This window comes from Anomaloglossus baeobatrachus, chromosome 5, assembly GCF_048569485.1.
Source record: "Anomaloglossus baeobatrachus isolate aAnoBae1 chromosome 5, aAnoBae1.hap1, whole genome shotgun sequence".
Taxonomy (NCBI): Eukaryota; Metazoa; Chordata; class Amphibia; order Anura; family Aromobatidae; genus Anomaloglossus; species Anomaloglossus baeobatrachus.
Window position 1 is genome coordinate 57,208,257 of NC_134357.1, and position 26,092 is coordinate 57,234,348.

At 52.3% G+C, this 26,092-nt stretch overlaps 1 protein-coding gene across 3 annotated transcripts in view; it reads right to left on the bottom strand.

Annotated features, from left to right (window-relative positions):
* Positions 1-26,092, bottom strand: part of PHC1 (polyhomeotic homolog 1) — a 110,822-nt gene that overhangs the window by 68,945 nt on the left and 15,785 nt on the right. For all 3 annotated transcript variants that reach the window (XM_075348526.1, XM_075348527.1, XM_075348529.1), the window contains exons 7-11: positions 19,121-19,445; positions 14,843-15,396; positions 14,632-14,758; positions 14,263-14,450; positions 14,078-14,189 (exon numbers count right to left, since the gene is read on the bottom strand). In XM_075348526.1, the coding sequence (XP_075204641.1) occupies positions 14,078-14,189; positions 14,263-14,450; positions 14,632-14,758; positions 14,843-15,396; positions 19,121-19,445 (1,306 nt within the window). The remainder of the gene's footprint in view (positions 1-14,077; positions 14,190-14,262; positions 14,451-14,631; positions 14,759-14,842; positions 15,397-19,120; positions 19,446-26,092) is intronic.

Here is a 26,092-nt window from a genome sequence, read left to right on the forward strand (position 1 = left end):
CCCTGTTCAGATCCCATGGATCTAACGGCCGCTCGTACAGGGGGACGATATGACAGACCCCCCGCAGGAACGTGCGTACCTGCGGACGTCGTGCTAGACGCTTCTGAAAAAACACCAATAGCGCCGAGACTTGCCCTTTAAGGGAGCCGAGCGACAAGCCCTTTTCCAACCCAGATTGCAGGAAGGAAAGAAAAGTAGGCAATGCCAATGGCCAGGGGGACACTCCTTGTACAGAGCACCAGTAAAAGAAAATCTTCCACTTCCGTGGTAGATCTTAGCAGACGTGGGCTTCATAGCCTGTCTCATGGTGGCAACGACCCCTTGGGATAATCCTGAGGACACTAGGATCTAGGACGCAATGGCCACACAGTAGGTTCAGGGCCGTAGAATTCAGATGGAAAAACGGCCCTTGGGACAGTAAGTCTGGCCGGTCTGGTAGTGCCCACGGTTGACCGACCGTGAGATGCCTGTCGCCAGAGCTCTTTGATCGTCATGAAAACCAGGACCTTGCTGTTGTGCCGATTCGTGAAACCCGTCCGGGTGCAGAGACCATTCTCCTGCGTCCACGCTCTGGTGACTGAGGAAGTCTGCTTCCCAGTTTTCTACGCCCGGGATGTGAACTGCGGATATGGTGTATGCTCTGTCTTCCACCCCTAGCAGAATCCGGCGGACTTCCTGGGAGGCTCGCCGACTGCGTAGTCCGCCTTGGTGGTTGATGTATGCCACCGCTGTGGATTGTCCGACTGAATTCGGATCTGTTTGCCTTCCAGCCACTGCAGGAAGTCTTGCAGGGCAATATACACTGCCCAGAGCTCCAGACAATTGATCTGAAGAGTGGACTCCTCTGAAGAGAGTCCTTGATCGTCTGAGAAAGGGGAACGTTCCTGTGTAGGGACATCGACTTCCCCTCCCATTAGCGAAGAATGTTCTATTGAAGTGGACGCAGATGAAACTGCGTGAAAGGGACTGCCTCTGGATGAGGTGTCTCCTTGAAGGAGAGACTGCACCCCCGTCTGTAGTGACCGCTGTTTGTCCAGTGGAAGCTTCACCATCGCTGAGAGAGTGTGAAACCCCAAGCTACGATATGCCAGCGATTGGGTTTAACTTTGAAAAGTTGAGGACCCACCCGAAACTCTGGGAAGTCTCCAGCGCCATATTCAGGGTGTGTTGGCATGCCTCTTAAAAGAGTGCCTTGACAAGTAGATGGTCTAAGTAAGGGATCACAGGGTGACCCTGAGAGTGCGGGAGTGGTCCCACTGCTGCCATGAACTTGGTGAAAACCCGTGGGGCTGTCGCCAGACCGAAGGGTAGGGCTACGAACCGAAGATGCTCGTCTTCAATAACGAATCGTAGCAAACGCCGGTGCTCTGGAGCAATCGGCACGTGGAGATAAGCATCCTGATGTCTATTGATGCTAGGAAATCTCCTTGAGACATTGAGGCAATGACGGAGCGGAGGGATTCCATCCGGAACCGCCTGGTTTTCACGTGCTCGTTGAGCAGTTTAAGGTCCAGAACGGAACGGAAGGAGTCGTCCTATTTTGTCACCCCGACCAGATCGGAGTAAAAAGTGTCTCTTGTTCCTGAGGAGGAACCGGGATTACGACTCCTACTGCCTGCAGAAGAGCCTCGGCTCGGCCGGTGAGGAAGTTTTTGCGACAAACTGTCTCTCACCCACCGGCCATTGACCTGTGGCAGTTAAATGTCGCTAAAGCGGGGGAGTCTGCCACCGACCACGGACGCGGAGAGAGAGGGCTGAAAGTCATGAGGAAACCGCCTTGGTAGCGGTTCCTCCGGCTGCCTTCTCCGGGCGTGATTGAGCCCGCCAGGAACCTGCGCCCCTCTGAGCCTTTTGAGTCCTGTTGGACGAGGGCAATTGGGACGTGCCCGAGCCTGGGAAGGACCGAAACCTCGACTGTCCCTTCTCCTGATGGGTCTTGTTTGATAGCTGGGGTAAGGAAGAATCCGTACCCTTGGACAGTTGAATGATTTAATCCAACCGCTCACGAAACAGTCTGTCACCAGATAAAGGCAATCTGGTTAAGCACTTTTGTGGAAGCAGCATCTGCTCCAATCCCTTAACACTAGGAGCGTAACAACACGGAGTTGGCGGACGCCACTGACGTACGGCTCGTAGAGTCCAGGACAGCATAAACAGCTTGAGTCGCAATGCCGACATTGCGAGGTGAAGGACGCTACTTCGGCCAAGATGTACATGTGACCGCGTCCCTCTGCGCAATACTAGCTGAAATAGCTTGGAGTGCCTCTATGGCTGCGAATGCCGGGGCAACCGACCCGCCGATAGCTTCATAGACAGATTTCAACCAGAGGGCTATCTGTCTGTCAATGGCATCTTTAAGTGAAGTCCCATCTTCCACTGCAACTATAGATCTAGCCGCAAGTCTGGAGATTGGGGGATCCACCCTTGGAGCGCTTGAGCACGTCAGGGGGGAAGAGACAACGCGTATCCTCAATACGGTTGGAGAAACGCTTATCGGGATAAGCGTGGTGTTCCTGGACTGCTTCTCTGGAGTCAGAGTGACCAGAAAAGTACTCAATATACGCTTGAGATACCGAAATAGGGATTTCTTCTGCTGTGAAGCTGACCCCTCCACTGGAGGAGTTGAGGGAGAAATACCCAACCTTCCATTGATGGACGCTATAAGATTATTCACTATAGCGTCACCATCCGGTGTATCCGGATTGAGAGCGGTCTCAGGATCAGAGTCCTGAACAGCTACGTCTGCATCATCATACAGAGAGTACTGTGATGAAGTCGAGGGCCGTTCTTAGGGAGCTCGCTTAGGCCGTCTGGGACTGTCGTCCGTGTCAGAGCCTGCACCCTGGGATGCATGGGACCCTCCTGGAGCCATGATTTGTTTCGAAATCAGGGTGGCCAGGGGCATTGAATCAACATTGCCCAAGGTCTGTCTGGACTGCAAAGTCTGTAAGATGTTAGTCATAGTCACAGACAATATATCAGCGGAAACTGCAACTCCGTCCCTGTCCCTGGACAGGGATCACAGGTGGGTCTTTTGGCTACCTGTAGCAGAGACCCCGTTGAGTAATTGCACACTGGGGGTCCTGGAACAGTATCGCATGCAGTACAAGCAGCATAGAAAGCCTGTGCCTTAGCACCCATGCTTTTTTTTTTTTTTTTTTTTTTTTGTTGCTGTCTAGCCATCTAGGAGCATTAGCCAAGAATAGCGACCGTACAGTGCAATGTATAGCATACAAGCATGAAGTACAATAAACACTTCAGCACATGCAGTACAAGGAGCATAGAAAGCCTGTGCCTTGGCACCTTTGCTTTTCTGCTGCCGTTGTCTAGTTATTCAGGAGCATTAGCCAAGAAAAGCGACATACAGTGAATGTATAGCATACAAGCATGAAAATAACCACTGCAGCACATGCAATCCAAGCAGCATTGAAAGCTTGTGCCTTAGCACCCTTGCTTTTCTGCTGCTGTTGTCTAGTCATCAAGGAGCATTAGCCAAGAATAGCGACATGCAGTGAATGTACAAGCATGAAAATAAACTCTGCAGTACATGCAATCCAAGCAGCATTGAAAGCTTGTGCCTTAGCACCCTTGCTGTTTGCTGCCGCTGTCTAGCCATCTAGGCGGGTAGACAGCCAAGAATAGCCCTTACAGTGCAATGTAAAGCATACAAGCATAAAGGACACATGACACTGCAGCACATGCAAGACAAGCAGCATATAGAGTCTGTGCTTTAGCACCCCTGATCTTTTGCTGCTGTTTCTAGGTCTGCATCCTGAATAGCGACCGTACAAAAGTACAACAGGACACTTCGGCATTAGTGGGTCAGCACTTTAGTTGCCGCTTACCGCCCGCACAAAGCGGGTGTGTGGCGCCGGAATCCTGTGCTGGTAGCTCAGCGCTTGTCTCCGTTTTCCCGCTCTGCGTGCCGGAATGGCTGCCGGCGTCCAGAGGAGAGGGGCGGGCCGAGGGCGTGCCCGAGACCAAGAGCGGGAACCCGGCGCCCACTGTGTCTAGTGAAGGGGGCTGGAGATGCAAATAAGGCTCCAGCCCTCGGCGCTGCTATAGAACAGCGTCTCTCCCTTTCCCTGAGTGACAGGGAGGGGGCGGGAACGAAGCGGCGCTAGGCCGCAAAAGCCGGGGACTAAAGTTAGAAGCGCCGCCGCCGTAAAAGCGCGGTCAGCGCGTCCCCGGCGCACTACAAGTCGCAGCTGCGCCGCCGCTCCAGGGGCGGTCGGCGCGGCGGTCCCCACACGTAAAGTCCCCCAGTAATCTGCAGGGACTATAAGCCCAGCGCACAGCGCTACAGTCCCCGGCGCACTAGCACACCCAGCAAGCCTGGAGTGTGCGTGGCCTGCCATACGGGGACACAGAGTACCTGAAAGTTGCAGGGCCTTGTCCCTGAACGGCACTCCCGCTCCACATCCAGCAGGTTCTATGGGTCTGTGGATGGAGCCCGGCCTCAGGGCTTGGTGGCCGGAAAGATCCCACTTCCTCAGAGCCCCTCAGGGGGATGGGGAAGGAAAACAGCATGTGGGCTCCAGCCTCCGTACCAGCAATAGGTACCTCAACCTTACAAACCACAAGTGGGGTGAGAAGGGAGCATGCTGGGGGCCCTAGTATGGGCCCTCTTTTCTTCCATCCGATAGAGTCAGCAGCTACTGCTGACTAAACAGTGGTGCTTATGCATGGATGTGTGCCTCCTTCGCACAAAGCTTGAAAACTGAGCAGCCCGTGATCCCACGGGGGGTGTATAGCCAGAAGGGGAGGGGCCTTACACTTTTTAGTGTAATGCTTTGTGTGGCCTCCGGAGGCAGTAGCTATACACCCAATCGTCTGGGTCTCCCAATAGAGCGCCGAAGAAAATATGCTTTATTAATACACACAAAAGCACCCAAGGCAAAAATAACTGAGTTCCTAAATGAAGACTACGAGAAAGATTTTACAGCATGGGGAAAATCTCTCGGATGCTTCATTGGGGGGGGGGATACAGAAAACCATGTGACATCCCAAAGCAGTCCCTTAGGGTGGGATATATGTATAAATGTGTAAGGTAAATCATTCAAGAGATAACTCCGCTTGTAGCAGTTTTATGCCCAGACTCGTATTCATTGAGGCAAAAAAAGAGAATTTTGTTACTTACCGTAAATTCTTTTTCTTATAGTTCCGTATTGGGAGACCCAGACCATGGGTGTTTAGCTTCTGCCTCCGGAGGACACACAAAGTACTACACTTAAAAGTTTAGCTCCTCCCTCTGAGCTTATACACCCCCTGGTAGCCAGTCCTAGCCAGTTTAGTGCAAAAGCTGAAGGAGAATAGCCACCCACAAGTAGAACCGAGTAAGAACCGGAACAACCGAAGACTCTGTCCACGACAACAGCCGGTGATAACACATGGAACAAGAAAATTGCCAACAGGCAACAGGGAGGGAGCTGGGTCTCCCAATACGAAACTATAAGAAAAAGAATTTACGGTAAGTAACAAAATTCTCTTTTTCTTTATCGTTCCTTTGGAAGACCCAGACCATGGGACGTTCCAAAGCTGTCCCTGGGTGGGAATAAACAGAAAAAACTAAGAAGTAGGCGGAGCCTAACTTCACAAGTGGGCGACAGCCGCCTGAAGGATGCGTCTGCCCAAGCTCGCATCTGCCGAAGCATGAGCATGCACTTGGTAGTGCTTCGAAAAGGTATGCAGGCTAGTCCAAGTGGCAGCCTGACAGACTTGTTGAGCCGTAGCCTGGTGCCTAAAAGCCCAAGAGGCACAGACAGCTCTGGTCGAGTGTGCTTTGATCCCCGGCGGGGGAGGCACCTGAGTACTCTGGTAGGCGTCCAAAATGGTCGATCTAATCCAACGGGCTAAGGTCGGCTTAGAAGCAGGGAGGCCCTTGCGCCGCCCTGTGGTTAGCACAAAAAGAGAGGTGCACCGCCTAAGCGCAGCGGTGCGAGCCACATAAATCCGGAGAGCACGCACCAGATCTAGAGTATGCAGCGCTTTTTCAAAGCGAACAGGGGCCGGACAGAAGGAAGGCAAGGAAATATCCTGGTTAAGGTGGAAGGGAGAGACCACCTTAGGAAGAAAGCCCAGGGTCGGACGGAGAACTACCTTGTCTTGGTGAAAAAACAAAAAAGGTGACTCCGAGGAGAGCGCAGCCAAATCAGAGACTCTCCTGAGAGAAGTTATGGCAACTAGAAAGGCCACCTTTTGAGAAAGACGATAAAGAAGAAACCTCCCTAAGAGGCTCAAAGGGGGGTTTCTGCAATACCGTGAGGACCAAGTTAAGGTCCCAGGGATCCAAGGGCCGCCGATAAGGCGGAATGATGTGAGACGCACCTTGCATGAAAGTGCGGATCTGAGCCAGCCGGGCGAGACGCCGCTGGAACAGCACTGATAGAGCTGAGACTTGTCCCTTGAGAGAGTTGAGGGACAGTCCCAGCTGCAGACCGGACTGTAAAAAAGACAGAAGGGTCGGCAACGAGAATGGCCACGGAGAATGGCCGGAAGAGCGACACCAGGACAGGAAAATTTTCCAAGTCCTGTGATAGATCTTGACGGAGGAAGACTTACGGGCCCGAGTCATAGTGGAGATGACTTCAGGAGGAATACCAGAAGCCGTCAAAATCCAGGACTCAAAAGCCACGCCGTCAATTTGAGTGCCGCAGAATTCGGGCGGAAAAACGGACCCTGCGAGAGCAGGTCTGGACGGTCTGGAAGATGCCACGGCATCTCCACGGACAGTTGGAGCAGGTCCGGATACCAAGCTCGCCTGGGCCAGTCCGGTGCAATGAGAATGACTCGACGGCCCTCCATTCTGATCTTGCGCAGGACTCTGGGCAAGAGAGTTAGAGGGGGAAACACGTAGGACAGGCGAAACCTGGACCAGTCTTGAACCAGAGCGTCCGCGGCGAAGGCCTGAGGATCGTGGGAGCGAGCCACGTAAACAGGAACTTTGTTGTTGTGACGGGATGCCATTAGGTCCACGTCCGGAGTGCCCCATTTGCGGCAGATTGACTGAAACACTGCCGGGTGCAGAGACCACTCGCCACCGTCCACGGATTGACGGCTGAGATAATCTGCCTCCCAGTTTTCTACGCCAGGGATGTGGACTGCGGATATGGTGGACTTGGAGTCCTCCGCCCATTGAAGAATGCATTGGACCTCCAACATTGCCAGGCGGCTGCGTGTCACGCCTTGGTGATTGATGTAGGCAACCACTGTCGCGTTGTCTGACTGGACTCGAATGTGCCTGCCCGCCAACAGGTGGTGAAAAGCTAGGAGAGCTAGAAGCACAGCTCTGGTTTCCAGCACATTGATTGAAAGGGCTGACTCGGACGGAGTCCAAATGCCCTGTGCTCTGTGGTGGAGATGTACCGCTCCCCAGCCGGATAGGCTGGCATCCGTGGTGAGAATCACCCAGGACGGAGTCAGGAAGGAGCGCCCTTGGGACAGGGAGAGGGGTCGAAGCCACCACTGAAGAGAGTTCCTGGTCCGTGGCGACAGAGCCACTAACCTCTGTAAGGAGGAAGGACGCTTGTCCCAACAGCGGAGAATGTCCAGCTGCAGAGGACGCAGATGGAACTGGGCAAAGGGAACCGCCTCCATGGAAGCCACCATTTGACCCAGCACCTGCAGCAGGCGCCTGAGGGAATAACGCTCAGGAGAGAGCGCACCGCTAGCCGGAGAGACTGCTGTTTGATTAAGGGCAACTTCACAAGTGCCGGCAAAGTCTCGAACTGCATCCCTAGGTACGTGAGACTCTGGGTCGGAGTCAGAGTGGATTTGGGAAGATTGACAATCCACCCGAATTGGGCTAGGGTGGCGAGAGTGAGCGAAACACTCCGCTGACAGTCTGCGCTGGATGTACCCTTGACCAGACGGTCGTCCAGATAAGGAAGCACTGCTAACCCCTGGAGGTGCAGGACCGCAATCACTGCCGCCATGACCTTGGTGAATACCCGAGGGGCCGTGGCTAACCCGAAGGGGAGAGCCACGAATTGGAAATGATCCTCTCCTATCGCAAAACGTAACCAACGCTGATGTGACACGGCGATTGGCACATGTAGATAGGCATCTCTGATGTCGATGGACGCCAGGAACTCCCCTTGGGTCATAGAGGCAATGACTGATCGCAGATGCCGCACCCGGACATGCTTGTTGAGAAGCTTGAGATCCAGGATGGGCCGGAAGGTACCGTCCTTTTTTGGAACTAGGAAGAGATTTGAGTAAAAACCTCTGAACCGTTCCTGAGCGGGAACTGGGACAATCACTCCGTTTGCCTGCAAGGACGCCTCGGCCTGCGAGAAGGCGGCGGCCTTGGAGCAGGGGGGAGTTGAGAGAAAAAAATCTGTTTGGAGGGCTGGAAGAGAATTCTATCCTGTAGCCGTGAGATATGATGTCTCTCACCCACTGATCGGAGACTTGCTTTAACCAAGCGTCGCCAAAGTGGGAGAGCCTGCCACCGACTAAGGACGTGGCTGGAGCGGGCCGAGAGTCATAAGGAAGCTGCCTTAGTGGCAGAACCTCCTGCGGTCTTCTGCGGACGCGCTTTTGGGCGCCAGTTGTATTTTTGATCCTTGGCTGAGTTAGCGGACGAGGCGGAAGGCTTAGAGGATGACCAGTTGGAGGAACGAAAGGAACGAAACCTCGATTGATTCCTACCCTGGGCGGGTTTCCTGGTCTTGGTTTGTGGCATGGAAGTACTCTTCCCGCCAGTAGCCTCTTTAATGATTTCATCCAGCTGTTCACCAAACAGCCGTGAACCAGCAAAAGGGAGCCAAGCAAGAAACTTCTTGGAAGAAGCATCTGCCTTCCACTCTCAAAGCCACAAAAGCCTGTGGATAACAAGAGAATTAGCTGAAGCCACCGCAGTGCGGTGAGCAGCCTCTAGCATGGCAGACATGGCATAAGATGAAAAAGCTGAAGCCTGAGCAGTTAAGGTAACCATCTCAGGCATAGATTCCTTGGTGAGGGAATGCATCTCCTCTAGAGAAGCAGAGATGGCTTTGAGAGCCCACACTGCTGCAAAAGTCGGGGAAAACGCGGCCCCCGCAGCTTCATACACAGATTTGGCAAGAAGGTCAATCTGACGGTCAGTGGAATCCTTAAGTGAGGTGCCGTCAGCCACCGACACAACGGTCCGGGCTGAGAGCCTAGACACCGGGGGGTCTACCTTTGGGGAGTGAGACCACTCCTTGACCACCTCAGGTGGAAATGGAAACCGGTCATCAGAACCACGCTTTGGAAAGCGTTTGTCAGGGCAGGCCCTGGGTTTGGTCACAGCGGTCTGAAAACTGGAGTGGTTAAAGAACACACTCTTCACTCTCTTAGGCGAGGTAAACTGATGTTTTTCTGCCAAAGAGAGTTGCTCCCCTGACACTGGCGGATTGAGATCCAGCACAGAATTAATAGAAGCAATCAAATCACTAAGATCTGAGTCACCCTCAGAGAACTCGATGGGATACATAGCCTCCGAGCCCCCAGTGAGGGCATCCTCCTCATCTTGAGAGTCAGCTCTTGAGACAGAGCCGTGGGATGGGGAGGGGGAGGAAACCCTGCGCCTTCTCTTAGAAGGACGGGGTCTGGGATCAGATGATGAATCCTCCGTGAGCTCCGATGGACGGAGGTCAGAGGATAGGAGTCCTCTGTCAAGAATATTAGAGGCACCCTGTGAGGGGGGCTGATGCATATTCAGCAAAGTCCTGGACAAAAGTCCCATGGACTCAGCAAATGACTGGGATATGGACCTAGAAAAGGACTCTACCCAGGCCGGGGATTCAGTCACAGGTGCAGCAGCAGCCTGAGAGACCACTGGGAGTGAGACCCCAGGCTGTGGCACCGCCAAGTTAGAGCAACCATCACAGTGTGGATAAATGCTCGGCTCAGGCAGCAGGAGCTTACATGCAGTGCATGCAGAATAAAGCTTTGGAGCCTTGCTCCATGTGTGAGACATGCTGCTGGAGTGGGGGCTTTGCAGAGAATGAACCCCAGGGAGAATATACAGAGGTCCACAACCGGAGACCGGCTGTGGCTTACCAGACCGCTGAGCGCGGTGTTGTGTGCCCTCCAGATCCCGAAGCCCGGTCCCCCAGTGTGCAGCACCTCAGCAGAGATGCAGAATGCAGGATGTCCCAGAGCAGAGTGAACTCTGCCTGAGAAATGGCCGCCGGAGCGAAGAGAGGGGGCGGGCCTAGGGGCGTTACTATAAAAGAGCGGGAACTGGAGGGCTATAGAGACCTGCAGGGAAGGAGGGACGCCCCAGCAGTGGGGAGTGTCCCTCCCCTGTGTAGAACGGCCGCCGGGAGGAGTCAAACCTGTCCCTCTGCATGAGTGACATGCGAGGGCAAGAAAACAAAACTAGGCCGGCCTAAATTTAAGCGGCAAGGCCGACAAGCAGGCACCATCGGCGCGGTTCTCGGGCAAAAGCTAGAGAACCCGCCGGAAAAGTTAAAAACAATCACATACAGCATACTCTCCCCTTACAATAAAGAACCGGGACCCCCAACATAAACGTCTCAGGTACTTAGCTGCTGAGACGCAGGGCCATGTGCCTGGGGATGAGCGCTCCGGTCCAACAGAATCCTCAAGGGGCTGTGGATGGAGACCGGACTCCTGCCAGGCATGGAGACCGTGCTGGCTCCCACTTTAAGCCAGAGCCCAGAAGGGATAGTGAAGGAGCGCGGCATGTAAGGCTTCAGCCTTGTAAATCAACCTTAACAACACTGCCGACACAGTGGGGTGAGAAGGGACATGCCGGGAGTCCAGACATGGACCCGCTTTTCTTCAAACTCTTTCCAAAAGTCAAACAAATCAGATGAGAATGCATGTGTGGATGTATGACCTCCTGAACACAAAGCGATAAACTGGCTAGGACTGGCTACCAGGGGGTGTATAAGCTCAGAGGGAGGAGCTACACTTTTAAGTGTAGTACTTTGTGTGTCCTCCGGAGGCAGAAGCTAAACACCCATGGTCTGGGTCTCCCAAAGGAACGATAAAGAAAGTGAAAACCCTGTAGAACTTTGAGAAAGAAAAGACAGAGGACCATGTATCAACCTTACAAGGTGCAAGGTTAATGCCTGATGGCAAAGAATGCAAGAAAGACCCCATTGCCAGAGTGAAATGAGCCTTGACCATAACTTGGCTTCAAAAGCTTTCAGGATGGCAGAATAAATCGAGTGGGCAATGGTCGCCTTAAAATAGAGCGATCTCGGCAACGTCCTTCTGAAATGATGAACAGAGAATCTGAACATTTGAAGGAAGTGGTCACGTTCAGGTAGTGACACACCGCTCTGACCAGATCCTAACCGTGTAAGGGTTTCTCTAGAAGGGCAGATGGAAGGAAGAACGATTATTCATTAAAGCAGAAGAAGAAAACCACCTTGGGAAGGAACTGGAAGCAACATCTCCTTGTGCAGATAAGAGAAAAAAGGGAGAGCGGCAAGGAGCCACAAGATCTGAAATCTGCCTGATGGAAGAAAGCAATCAAGAATGCCACCTTCCAAGAAAGCCGGAGCGGGAAAATGCTATGGATTAGTTGAAAAGGAGAACACTAATGTGCACAGGACCAGGTGAAAATACCAGGGATTCAAGGGAGGCTGGTAAGGAGGAACAGAGATAGCCACAACCTGAAGGAGAACAGAAAAGGGCCAGGATGTCTATCCAAGAAAAGAACAGACTTGTCCCAAAGAGGACGCAGTTGCCTCGTGGGGAACTGGGCAAATGGGATCGCCTCGATTGTCGCCAGCATCTTACCTAGGACTGGAAGTAGAATCGGAGTGGAAGAAGTAGAAATGCAGCTGAGAGTTTGGATGCCAGTTTGAAAGACCAACATCCTTGGAAGGAAAAACTTTTGCTTGAATATTTACAGCCTTCCCAAGAAGATTATGTGCTGAGGTGGGATCAGAGATTACTTTGACTGATTGACAAGGCATCCAAAGCAAGACATATCCAGTGTGATCTGCTGACTGTAGGGTTTCGGTATAGGAGGGAGCCTTGGACAAGGATGTCGTTCAGGCAGTGAATGACCCCTATTTCCCTGACAGACGGGTCATGATGGCAGTCATGACTGGGGAGCCATTGCCAGTCCACAGAGGGGACCACAAACTGAAACAAATTGACAAATAGAGCAACTTTGGATAAGCTGGGAAAAGAGGGATGTGGAGATAGGCATCCTGAATGCAAGCCAAGGAAATAAATTCTCTGGGTTACTTGGCGACAACAGCAGAGTGGAGACTCCAACAATGTGTGGCAATGACTAACACACTTGTTGAGCAACAACTTCTTTGACAAAAGAGGTTGATACATTTTTAACCATTCCTGTGATGGAATCAGACAAATGCCTGATAGCGAATTCAAAAAATCTAAGTTATATCTGGAGAAGATGGCCTCTGACCAAGAGGAATTGATTGTGGGGCATCACACGTCCTGTTGGTTTGAAGGATAGTCTTTCCTTTTTTTAAGGGACGGGAGGTCTTACTTGGTGGATAGCTGAGACGTGGCGAAAGACTCAAAACTGGGGCTTTCGGTCTGACGTAGAGAAAGTCTTTCTTGTGAGAATAGAATACTCTTCACCTGTAGTGTCCAAAAAACGTAAGCCAGCTTCTCCCTGTAAAGATGAAAGCCACAGAAGGGAAGGTTCAAAAGGGACCTCTTGGATAAATGGTATGCTTTCCACGCTTTGGGCCAAGGGATATGGCAGAGAGCCACCTCATTGCTGAAAGATTCGGAAAAGCAGCTAGCTACTTCAAGAGGCATAAAAGAGGTACATAGGATGCCATGACGAAAAATGTTTGCACAGGCAGTGACCGCCTTGGCGTCCTAGGTAGCGCCAGTGGGCTGTATACAAGGTTGATCCTGCAGCATAAAAGTGCCGATTTCGCCATGGATTCCACTTGTCAATCGGTAGGTTCCTTTAGAGACACTGGATCAGAGAATGGTAGAAGTGTGAACCTTGAGAGTAGGGAGAATAGGGCCAGATAGCAATGAGATCTGCAGCAGGCAAAGGAAAAACAGAATGGTCATACATTTACAAAGATTAAATCGACGATAGCGCTTTTCAGGTAGAGTCTACTACAGTACATCCCTGAACTTATTAACCCCTTAACAACCGCGGGCAGTAATATTACGTCCTGGCCAGTCATAGTATTACTGCATGCGGTCTGCTGCCGGCAGCATGCCGCGATCGGTGCACATCTCAGCTGATTTTCACAGCTGAGATGTGTGCCTGCTAGGCACGAGCAGAAACCTTATCTGCTCGTGACGTTTAACCCCTTAAACGGCGCTGTCAATATGTGACAGCGCTATTATAACGGCATCGGCGGTAAACATTTACTAACCGGCCAATACCGCAAGTCATGTGACGTGATCACGTGACTTCCGGTGGTTGTCATGGTAGCACAGGGTCATGTGATGACTCCTGTAGCTCACATAAATTACTTTTGGTTTCACTCGGCCCAGAGCTAAGTGAGGCAGAAAATTAGCATATCTGCTGTTTACAGCTGTGTAGCCATGATCAGCAGATATGGCAGAGCAATCGGATTCTTGATCCATATAGCCCCCTAGTGGGACTGTATATAAGAGTCCGGTGGTGGTGGCCGCAGCTTATACGCCAAAAAAGTGATGACAGGATCCCTTTAAAAAAAAAATTCACCAAATATCCAACTTATGCAAGTGGCCTAAAGGGTGCATTACACGCTGCGACATAGTTAGCGATGTAACACGCCAGATCGCAGATAAGATTTGCCGAGATCGCACATGTGACCGGCGCTACAATAATGACCTATGTGAGATCTCGGCACATCTTATGTGCGACCTGGCGTGTCTCATCGCTAACGAGATCACTAGCGATGTTGTAGCATGTAAAGCACCCTTTAATGTCAGCCTGTTTATGGAAGCAGTGTACACCCCTGGTTTCCTGTGCCCACCGATAAAGTGACAGAGAAATAGAATTTTTTATGTTGTAGCCTGCAAACAGACTTCAAATTAATCAACTGTGTGAAGTAAACTCTCCTTGTAGTATCTTGAAAGTTTTGTCCGCTGCAGTAATTACATGTGAACAACAGACCAAGAAAAAGAGAAAGACACATACTGCCAACAGTCTGATCCAATGGAGGATGCGGGAAAGGACTCTCTAAAGGAGGCACAGCTGTCACCGCTGCGGGTGTCTTTTCTGGGTCCTTTGGTACCTGAGGACTGCCAACCTAGAAGGAGAGACAGTAACTTAGGAAACAATAAGGAAGGATTTAATTTGCAGACACTTCTAATGGTGCTTACAGGAAAGGGTTCGGCTCCCTCCTGGATGACAAAGCCTTCTATAATATGGGTCAGGATCTGCGGCTTCACAATGGCTTGTGGGGGCTTGGTGTCACTGTGCTGACGAGAAGTGACCGAGATCGTGGGGGCACATGGAGGAGCGGACACAGCGAGAGCTGGAGAGACTTGAGAGGCAGCCTCTGACTTATCTGTGGGAAGCAAATAAAATGAAAAATTAAAAAAAAAAAAATCAAACACACACACACACACACACACACACTATAAACCATTCCCAGAACTAAATAAAAATAAAATAAAAAAACCCAGAAAATTTGCAGAGCTGTGATGTACAGAAATAGGATAGGACATCATGAGGTGACGTCCACCCACCGGCTGGGGTGCTGCTCTCCTCCACTGTAGGTGGTGAGTCGGCAGGGGGCGATGTTTTTACCGGCAGTGTTAGCGATTCTTCCCGGTCTTCCTCTGACTTTCTCTTCGCAGCTCCAGACATCTTGCTCTATGAAACCAAGGACCAAATCGTAAAGATTTATAAGCAAAAAAGAAAAAGAATCATAGCATTTTCACTCCTACCAAGACTAACCTGCAGGACTCCGTAAAATGCAGCTTGGGCTTCTTGCACATTCCCCGACACGGTACTGGGAACCGGGGCAGGAGACTGAGGCATCGTTATCTGTGTTAAGGAAGACCCCTGTGATGGAACCTGGGGAGCGCCAAGGGCCATAGCTTGGGCAGGACCCTGCTGTCTTGCACCCACGAGTTGAACGGGAATGTGAGGTTGGTTAGGAGGGGGTGTAGGAAGCGGTCTAGCACTTTGTGTAGGTTTGGCTGCCAAGTGTCCTTGTAGATTTAAAGGTGGAACCCCTTTGCCCGGTTGTTTGGGTTGAATGGGCACCGGAGCTTTAGTTGGCAGGGTCGCCTCAGGACTCTGCAGCATCGGTTGTACCACCAGGGTCTGTTGTGCAGGAGCCGCCTGCAAGCCTTGCTGAGAGGTGGCCTGCGGCTGCTGTGCCAGCTGTAGATGGGCTGAGGCATGGACGAGCTGCGACTGACGGTGCTGGTGGATGGCAATCTGCTGCTGGAAAACCACCTGCTTCTGTTGTAGGACTGAATGAGGCTGAATATGAGTGTAAGTAGCTAATGGAGAGATAAGAAAGGGAGAGAACACAAAGATATATATTGAATAAGTTTAAATTCCAAAAATATAATAAAGTGGGAAAATTGAGCAGAACAGACCAGCAACACTTATGTTGTGAGAGTGGAAACAACAGCATTTCAGAGACAAAAAAAGAAATATAACCAGATTCATTTTTGCATTTGAACCCTTTTTTGTCTAGTTTTTGGCGTTTCTTGCGTATAGATCTTTTTTAAGTCTATTTTACAGCTTTACGCATTTTTTGCCTTTTCAGCTTTGTTTTTCTGGTCAGGGTTTGTTTTTTTGGGCCATTTATTAACTGCAGTTTAAAAAAATAAATAGAATTAAAAAAAAAAAAAAATGAAAAAAAAAGTCGCACAAATTTTGAGCAAATGTACTCCAGTACAGGTACTCAAGGGAACTAGTGACTTTATAAATCCACCAGCTGTTCTCAGCCAGCTAACGCTCCCCCAAAAAGGTATGCAGCTGTGCCCCTCCCCCCAAGGGTATACCGCTCCCTCCCCCCCCTCCCAAGAGTATACCGCTCTCCCACCCCCCTCCCAAGGGTATACAGCTCCCCCCCCTCCCAAGGGTATACAGCTCTCTCCCCCCCCCAAGGGTATACAGCTCTCCTTCCCCCCTCCCAAGGGTATGCAGCTCTACCCCCAAGGTTATACAGCTCTCCCCCCCCTCTCCCCCCCCAAGGGAATACAGCTCTACCCCCAAGGGTATACAGCTCTTCCCCCCCCCCCCAGGGTATACAGCTCTTCCCCCCCCAAATGGTATACAGCTCTTCCCCCCCCCCAAAAATGGTATACAGCTCGCTCCCTCCCACCAAGGATATACAGCTCTCCCCCCCCCCCCCCAAGGGTATACAGCTCCCCCCCCCAAGGGTATACAGCTCCCCCCCCCAAGGGTATACAGCCCCCCCCCCAAGGGTATACAGCTCCCCCCCCCCATGGGTATACAGCTCCCCCCCCCCCCATGGGTATACAGCTCCCCCTCCCATGGGTATACAGCTCCCCCTCCCAAGGGTATACAGCTCCCCCTCCCAAGGGTATACAGCTCCCCCTCCCAAGGGTATACAGCTCCCCCTCCCAAGGGTATACAGCTCCCCCTCCCAAGGGTATACAGCTCCCCCTCCCAAGGGTATACAGCTCCCCCTCCCAAGGGTATATACAGCTCCCCCTCCCAAGGGTATACAGCTCCCCCTCCCAAGGGTATACAGCTCCCCCTCCCAAGGGTATACAGCTCCCCCTCCCAAGGGTATACAGCTCCCCCTCCCAAGGGTATACAGCTCCCCCTCCCAAGGGTATACAGCTCCCCCTCCCAAGGGTATACAGCTCCCCCTCCCAAGGGTATACAGCTCCCCCTCCCAAGGGTATACAGCTCCCCCTCCCAAGGGTATACAGCTCCCCCTCCCAAGGGTATACAGCTCCCCCTCCCAAGGGTATACAGCTCCCCCTCCCAAGGGTATACAGCTCCCCCTCCCAAGGGTATACAGCTCTTTCCCCCCCCCCAAGGGTATACAGCTCCCCCCCCCCCCCAAGGGTATACAGCTCCCCCCCCCCCAAGGGTATACAGCTCCCCCCCCCCCAAGGGTATACAGCTCCCCCCCCCCAAGGGTATACAGCTCCCCCCCCCAAGGGTATACAGCTCCCCCCCCAAGGGTATACAGCTCCCCCCAAGGGTATACAGCTCTTCCCCCCCCCCAAGGGTATACAGCTCTTCCCCCCCCCAAGGGTATACAGCTCTTCCCCCCCCCCAAGGGTATACAGCTCTTCCCCCCCCCCCAAGGGTATACAGCTCCCCCTCCCATGGGTATACAGCTCCCCCTCCCAAGGGTATACAGCTCCCCCTCCCAAGGGTATACAGCTCCCCCTCCCAAGGGTATACAGCTCCTCCTCCCAAGGGTATACAACTCTCCCCCCAAGGGTATACAACTCTCCCCCCAAGGGTATACAGCTCTCCCCCCCCCCCCAAGGGTATACAGCTCTCCCCCCAAGGGTATACAGACAGCTGTCCCCCCCCCTCTGAAGGGTATACAGCTCTCTCCCCCCCCTCCCAAGGGTATACAGCTCTCTTCCCCCCCTCCCAAGGGTATACAGCTCTCTTCCCCCCCCTCCCAAGGGTATACAGCTCTCCCCCCAAGGGTATACAGCTCTCTCCCCAAGGGTATAGAGCTCTCTCCCCCCACTCCCAAGGGTATACAGCTCTCTCCCCCCCCCCCCTCCCAAGGGTATACAGCTCTCCCCCCAAGGGTATACAGCTCTCTCTCCCCCCCCTCCCAAGGGTATACAGCTCTCTCCCCCCCCCCCCCATGGGTATACAGCTCTCTTCCCCCCCTCCCAAGGGTATACAGCTCTCTTCCCCCCCCCTCCCAAGGGTATACAGCTCTCTTCCCCCCCTCCCAAGGGTATACAGCTCTCTTCCCCCCCTCCCAAGGGTATACAGCTCTCTTCCCCCCCCTCCCAAGGGTATACAGCTCTCTTCCCCCCCCTCCCAAGGGTATACAGCTCTCCCCCCAAGGGTATACGGCTCTCTCCCCCCCCCCTCTCAAGGGTATACAGCTCTCATCCCCCCCCTCCCAAGGGTATACAGCTCTCTTCCCCCCCCCGTCCCAAGGGTATACAGCTCTCTTTCCCCCCCCCTCCCAAGGGTATACAGCTCTCCCCCCCAAGGGTATACAGCTCTCATCCCCCCCTCCCAAGGGTATACAGCTCTCTTCCCCCCCCTGCCAAGGGTATACAGCTCTCTTCCCCCCCCTCCCAAGGGTATACAGCTCTCTTCCCCCCCCCTCCCAAGGGTACACAGCTCTCCCCCCCCCCCCAAGGGTATACAGCTCTCCCCCCCCCTCCCAAGGGTATACAGCTCTCCCCCCCCCTCCCAAGGGTATACAGCTCTTCCCCCCTCCCAAGGGTATACAGCTCTCCCCCCCCCCCTCCCAAGGGTATACAGCTCTCCCCCCCCCCCTCCCAAGGGTATACAGCTCTCTTCCCCCCCCCCCTCCCAAGGGTATACAGCTCTCTTCCCCCCCCCTCCCAAGGGTATACAGCTCTCTTCCCCCCCCCCCCTCCCAAGGGTATACAGCTCTCTTCCCCCCCCAGGGTATACAGCTTTCTTCCCCCCCCCTTCCAAGGGTATACAGCTCTCTCCCCCCCCCCCTCCCAAGGGTATACAGCTCTCTTCCCCCCCCACCTCCCAAGGGTATATAGCTCTCCCCCGAGTGTGCAATGTACACAACAGGATTTGTCTCTGTGCTTACAGGACCTGTGATGATGTCGCATGGAGGGGAGGAGTCAGTGGTCACATGATCAGTTCCTCAGTGTATGCAGGATTTTGCCGTGCTGGTTGTCATGGTGCTGGATGACGTGAAGTTTATGTGTGGGGTCAGGAGGGATTTGGGGTGTGGATGTAGCAATGCCGCATTTGGAATGTGCGGGGAGGGCGGGATTAGCGAGAAACCAACCACGAGTAATCACAACGGTTCATATATAATATAGATGAACCACGAGTGTCAATTTGAAGGATTTGGAGCAAAAGAAGTGCCAATGAATAGCACAAGGAAAAAAGGGAAAAAAAAATATAAAAATCATGAATCGGTCCCACAGTCTTACCTTTAATATATCTGGTAAATATATGTATTTAAATCAAACCTTTCTAAAAGGACGAGGTGTAGGAATGGGGAAGATTTTCGACAATTCACAGATTTGCATTTGAACTCACCGGAGCTGATGAGGGTCTGGTTGGGCGCTGGTGTGGCAGCTCTGGTCAAGTTGATCCCGACACTTTGCTGCACGGCGTCTCCTTCTGCTTTTCTCACCTCTGTCTCCGTCTGACTCCCCTGACTCACGGTGCCCCCTGCTGGACCCATCGGACTCTTTACAGTCTGTGTTGCTGGAGAAGATGGCAGTTGTGAAGGTGCAGAAGAAGAGGGCATTGAGTGAGTGGCTGGTTTGGACAATGGAGGAGCCGCATGAGCAATGGTAGGCCCTGCAGCTGAGGACGTCGGTTGAGTAGTCTGCTGACCTCGAACCGCCAAGTTCTGAACCTAAATAGAAAAGAAAAAAAAAAAATTACATTTGCAACTTTGTCCAATTCAGTAGTGCACATCACTAAGGGGAACAGGGAGTCATATACCGAGATCACTACAGCCAAAGTTCGGTTGTGTAAGACCAATGTCCGAGGGCTGCAGCCATTGTACACTTGGCAAAATGTGGTTTTGGGAAACTATGTGGGACTATGTTTTTTTTTAGTTAATGCTACTCCTGTATTTTTATTAACTCTTAAGTGACTAGGCTTAGCTTTTTTTTTTTACCTACCCTTCTAAGAGACATAACTAATTTTTTTTGTGTGTGTACTCACAAGGTGTAATTATTAACCTTCACGACATTTAATTCTTCATGACATCAGCCGTACATGTACGGTCGCGCAATTTTCGGCTCCCATCAGCGAGCCTGTGATGTGACTGCAAATCGCCAATGGATTGCTATGACAGCTGGGGGTCTGCTGAAGATCTCTGTGCTTGTCATGGCAGCGCTCCTTTGAAACCTGCCTGTTGGCTGGGCTTCAGTGGAGACTGTGATTTTGGTTATATTCAGCAATGCTATGGCACTGCTGAATATAGCATAAGTGATCAATCCATAGCACGTTATAGTCCTTTAAGGGGACTATTAAAAACGGAAAAGTTTTTTAAAAAAAAAAAAAAAAAAGTTTTAAAAAATGTTGAGAAAAAAAAAAAAAGAAAAAAACATTAACGTTTAAATCATCCCCCTTTTGCCCGTTAAAAATAAAGATAATAAAAAAAATACATATGTGGCATCACTGTGTTCAGAAACGTCCAAGCTATTAAAATATGAGAATGATTAAAGGCAACCTGTTAGGTGCAATATGCACCCATAAATAAAAGCAGTTCCGGGGAAATATTGCTAATCACTGCCTAGTAGTTTCTGTATACATTAGCATAAATAGAGATCTTTAGAAAAAGAGAATTTTGTTTACTTACCGTAAAATCTTTTTCTTATAGTTCCGTATTGGGAGACCCAGACCATGGGTGTTTAGCTGCTGCCTCCGGAGGACACACAAAGTACTACACTTAAAAGTGTAGCTCCTCCCTCTGAGCTTATACACCCCCTGGTGAGCCAGTCCAAGCCAGTTTAGTGCAAAAGCTGAAGGAGAATAGCCACCCACAAGTAGAACAGAGCAAGAGCCGGAACAACCGGAGACTCTGTCCACGACAACAGCCGGTGATAACACGCGGAACAAGAAATTGCCAACAGGCAACAGGGAGGGAGCTGGGTCTCCCAATACGGAACTATAAGAAAAAGAATTTACGGTAAGTAAACAAAATTCTCTTTTTCTTTATCGTTCCTTTGGGAGACCCAGACCATGGGACGTTCCAAAGCAGTCCCTGGGTGGGAATAAACAGAAAAACTAAGAAGTAGGCAGAACCTAACTTCTCAAGTGGGCGACAGCCGCCTGAAGGATGCGTCTGCCCAAGCTCGCATCTGCCGAAGCATGAGCATGCACTTGGTAGTGCTTCGAGAAGGTATGCAGGCTAGTCCAAGTGGCAGCCTGACAGACTTGTTGAGCCGTAGCCTGGTGCCTAAAAGCCCAAGAGGCACCGACAGCTCTGGTCGAGTGTGCCTTGATCCCCGGCGGGGGAGGCACCTGAGAACACTGGTAGGCGTCCGAAATGGTCGATCTAATCCAACGAGCTAAGGTCGGCTTAGAAGCAGGGAGGCCCTTGCGCCGACCTGTGGTTAGCACAAAAAGAGAGGTGCACCGCCTAAGCGCAGCGGTGCGAGACACATAGATCGGGAGAGCACGCACCAGATCTAGAGTATGCAGCGCTTTTTCAAAGCGATGAACAGGAGCCGGACAGAAGGAAGGTAGGGTAATGTCCTGGTTAAGGTGGAAAGGAGAGACCACCTTAGGAAGAAAGTCCGGGGTCGGACGGAGAACCACCTTGTCTTGATGAAAAACTAAAAAAGTTGACTCCGAAGAGAGCGCAGCCAAATCAGAGACTCTCCTGAGGGAAGTTATGGCAACCAGAAAGGCCACCTTCTGAGAAAGACGATGTGACGGGGTGTACATCAGAGCAAAGAGAGACAACAGGCCGAGGATGATCCAACAGGTTTACTAACAGGAATACAGGAACAGCACTTGACAAGTCCAACTAAAACAGATTCGGGGGCACCTCCCGATAATCCAAAGTGCCAGATCACGACGAAATAGTCCTCTTCAGAGTCCCAGAAATCCCACACAATCCACTGGACGGCGAGATCTGTCCGCAGAATCAGATCTCGCTCCCTTCCTCTACAAAACTCAGCTCCCAACTAACTGAACTAACATGTTCTTCTCTCCTGGGATCAGCCCCTTAGGTGGGCACACCTCCCCCTGGCCATTTGATGCATGAATGGAAGTCAGACTGCTGGCTCTGTTCTGTTTACCAATTTGTAGATTGGAGAAGTCCCATGCTGAGAAGAACAATATATATATGCAACCCCCACCAAATCAATGACAATAGCTACTGCTGAAGCCTGATTGCAATATGATACAGGCTGGGGGAAGGTATGGTCACTTACATCCCAAGACATAGTACTACAGCAAATACAGAGAGAAGGTAAAATACATCACATGGCATCTTATACAAAAATATGGGATGGAGAAAACTACATACATCATGACAGACGATACAAAGAAACCTCCCTAAGAGGCTCAAAAGGGGGTTTCTGCAATACCGTGAGGACCAAGTTAAGGTCCCAGGGATCCAAGGGCCGCCGATAAGGCGGAATGATGTGAGACGCGCCTTGCATGAAGGTGCGGACCTGAGCCAGCCGAGCGAGACGCCGCTGGAACAGAACTGACAGACCTGAGACTTGTCCCTTGAGAGAGTTGAGGGACAGTCCTAGCTGCAGACCGGACTGTAGAAAAGACAGAAGGGTCGGCAAGGAGAATGGCCAAGGAGGATGGTCTGTAGAGCGACACCAGGACAGGAAAATTTTCCAAGTCCTGTGATAGATCTTGACGGAGGAAGACTTACGGGCCCGAGTCATAGTGGAGATGACTTCAGGAGGAATACCAGAAGCCGTCAAAATCCAGGACTCAAGAGCCACGCCGTCAATTTGAGAGCCGCAGAATTCAGGCGGAAAAACGGACCTTGCGAAAGTAGGTCTGGACGGTCCGGGAGATGCCACGGCATCTCTACGGACAGATGGAGCAGGTCCGGATACCAAGCTCGCCTGGGCCAGTCCGGTGCAATGAGAATGACTCGACGGCCCTCCATTCTGATCTTGCGCAGGACTCTGGGCAAGAGAGCTAGAGGGGGAAACACGTAGGACAGGCGAAACTGGGACCAGTCTTGAACCAGAGTGTCCGCGGCGAAGGCCTGAGGATCGTGGGAGCGAGCCACGTAAACAGGAACTTTGTTGTTGTGACGGGATGCCATTAGGTCCACGTCCGGAGTGCCCCATTTGCGGCAGATTGACTGAAACACTGCCGGGTGCAGGGACCACTCGCCACCTTCCACGCTTTGACGGCTGAGATAATCTGCCTCCCAGTTTTCTACGCCTGGGATGTGGACTGCAGATATGGTGGACCTGGAGTCCTCCACCCATTGACGGATGCGTTGTACCTCCATCATTGCCAGGCGGCTGCGTGTCCCGCCTTGGTGATTGATGTAGGCAACCGCTGTCGCGTTGTCTGACTGGACTCGAATGTGCCTGCCCGCCAACAGGTGGTGAAAAGCTAGGAGAGCTAGAAGCACGGCTCTGGTCTCCAGCACATTGATTGAAAGGGCTGACTCGGACGGAGTCCAAGTGCCCTGCGCTCTGTGGTGGAGACATACCGCTCCCCAGCCGGATAGACTGGCATCCGTGGTGAGAATCACCCAGGACGGGGCCAGGAAGGAGCGCCCTTGGGACAGGGAGAGGGGCCGAAGACACCACTGAAGAGAGCTCCTGGTCCGTGGCGACAGAGCCACTAACCTGTGTAAGGAGGAAGGCCGCTTGTCCCAACAGCGGAGAATGTCCAGCTGCAGGGGGCGCAGATGGAACTGGGCAAAGGGAACAGCCTCCATGGACGCCACCATATGACCCAGCACCTGCATCAGACGCCTGAGGGTATAACGGCGGGGCCTCAGCAGAGAGCGCACCGCTAGCTGGAGTGACTGCTGTTTGACTAAGGGCAACTTCACAAGTGCCGGCAAAGTCTTGAACTGCATCCCTAGGTACGTGAGACTCTGGGTCGGAGTCAGAGTGGATTTGGGAAGATTGACAAGCCACCCGAATTGGGCTAGAGTGGCGAGAGTGAGCGAGACACTCCACTGACAGTCTGCGCTGGATGAAGCCTTGACTAGAAGGTCGTCCAGGTAAGGAATCACTGCCAACCCCTGGAGGTGCAGAACCGCAATCACTGCTGCCATGACCTTGGTGAATACCCGAGTGGCCGTGGCTAACCCGAAGGGGAGAGCCACGAATTGGAAATGATCGTCTCCTATTGCAAAACGTAGCCAACGCTGGTGTGAAACTGCAATTGGCACATGCAGATAGGCATCTCTGATGTCGATGGACGCCAGGAAATCCCCTTGGGTCATTGAGGCAATGACTGATCGCAGAGACTCCATGCGAAAGTGCCGCACCTGAACATGCTTGTTGAGAAGCTTGAGATCCAGGATGGGCCGGAAGGTACCGTCCTTTTTGGGAACTAGGAAGAGATTTGAGTAGAAACCTCTGAACCGTTCCCGGGCGGGAACTGGTACAATTACTCCGTTGGCCTGCAAGGCTGCCACGGCCTGTGAGAAGGCGGCGGCCTTGGAGCAAGGGGGAGTTGAGAGAAAAAATCTGTTTGGCGGGCTGGAAGAGAATTCTATCCTGTAGCCGTGGGAGATGATATCTCTCACCCACTGATCGGAGACGTGTTGAAACCAAGCGTCGCCAAAGTGGGAGAGCCTGCCACAGACTAAGGACGTTGCCGGAGCGGGCAGAGAGTCACGAGGAGGCTGCCTTAGTGGCAGCACCTCCTGCGGTCTTCTGTGGACGCGTTTTTGGTTTGGATTTCTGGTCCTTGGCTGAGTTAGTGGACGAGGCGGAGGGCTTAGAGGACGACCAGTTGGAGGAACGAAAAAAACGAAACCTCGACTGATTCCTACCCTGGGCAGGTTTCCTGGTTTTGGTTTGTGGCATGGAAGTACTCTTTCCGCCAGTAGCTTCTTTAATAATTTCATCCAGCTGTTCTCCGAACAGCCGGGACCCAGCAAAAGGGAGCCCAGCAAGGTACTTCTTAGAAGAAGCATCTGCCTTCCACTCTCGAAGCCACAAGATCCTATGGATAACGAGGGAATTAGCCGAAGGCACCGCAGTGCGGTGAGAAGCCTCCAGCATGGCAGACATGGCATAAGATGAAAAAGCTGAAGCTTGAGAAGTTAAGGCAACCATCTCGGGCATAGATTCCCTGGTGAGGGAATGCATCTCCTCTAGAGAAGCAGAGATGGCTTTGAGAGCCCACACTGCTGCAAAAGTTGGGGAAAACGCGGCCCCCGCCGCTTCATACACGGATTTGGCCAGAAGGTCAATCTGACGGTCAGTGGAATCCTTAAGGGAGGTGCCATCAGCCACCGACACAACGGTCCGGGCTGAGAGCCTAGACACCGGAGGGTCTACCTTTGGGGAATGAGCCCACTCCTTGACCACCTCAGGTGGAAAGGGGAAACGGTCATCAGAACCACGCTTTGGGAAGCGTTTGTCAGGACAGGCTCTGGGTTTCGTCACAGCGGCCTGAAAACTGGAGTGGTTAAAGAACACACTCTTTACTCTCTTAGGCGAGGTAAACTGGTGCTTTTCTGCCAGAGAGGGTTGCTCCTCTGATACTGGCGGATTGAGATCCAGTACAGAATTAATGGAAGCAATCAAGTCACTAAGATCTGAGTCACCCTCGGAAAGATCAATGGGGTACATGGAATTAGCCTCCGAACCCCCTGTAAAGGCATCCTCCTCATCCTGCGAGTCAGCTCTTGAATCAGAGCCGCGGGATGAGGAGGGAGAGGAAACCCTGCGTCTCCTCTTAGGAGGACGGGGTCTGGGCCCTGATGATGAATCCTCTGTGAGCTCCGGTGGACGGAGGTCAGAAGATAGAGATCCTAAGGGACCCTTAGCAGTAGAGGCACCCTGAGAGGGGGGCTGATGCATATTCATCAAAGTCCTGGACAGAAGTCCCATGGACTCAGCAAAAGACTGGGAGATAGACCTAGAAAAGGATTCTACCCAAGCCGGGGGTTCAGCCACAGGTGCAGGAGCAGCCTGAGAGACCACTGGGGGTGAGACTCCAGGCTGTGGCACCGCCAAGTTAGAGCAGACATCACAATGTGGATAGGTGCTCGGTTCAGGCAGCAGGAGCTTACATGCAGCGCATACAGTATAAAGCTTTGGAGCCTTGCTCCTCGTGTGAGACATGCTGCTGGAGTGGGGGCTCTGCAAGAGAATGAACCCCAGAGAGTATATACAGAGGTCCACAACCAGAGACCGGTTGTGGCTTACCAGACCGCTGGAAGCGGTGTTGTGTGCCCTCCAGATCCCGAAGCCCGGACCCCCAATGCACAGCACCTCAGCAGGGATGCAGAGTGCAGGCCAGCGCAGAGTGAACCCTGTCTGAGAAAATGGCCGCCGGAGCGAAGAGAGGGGGCGGGACTTGGGGCGTTCC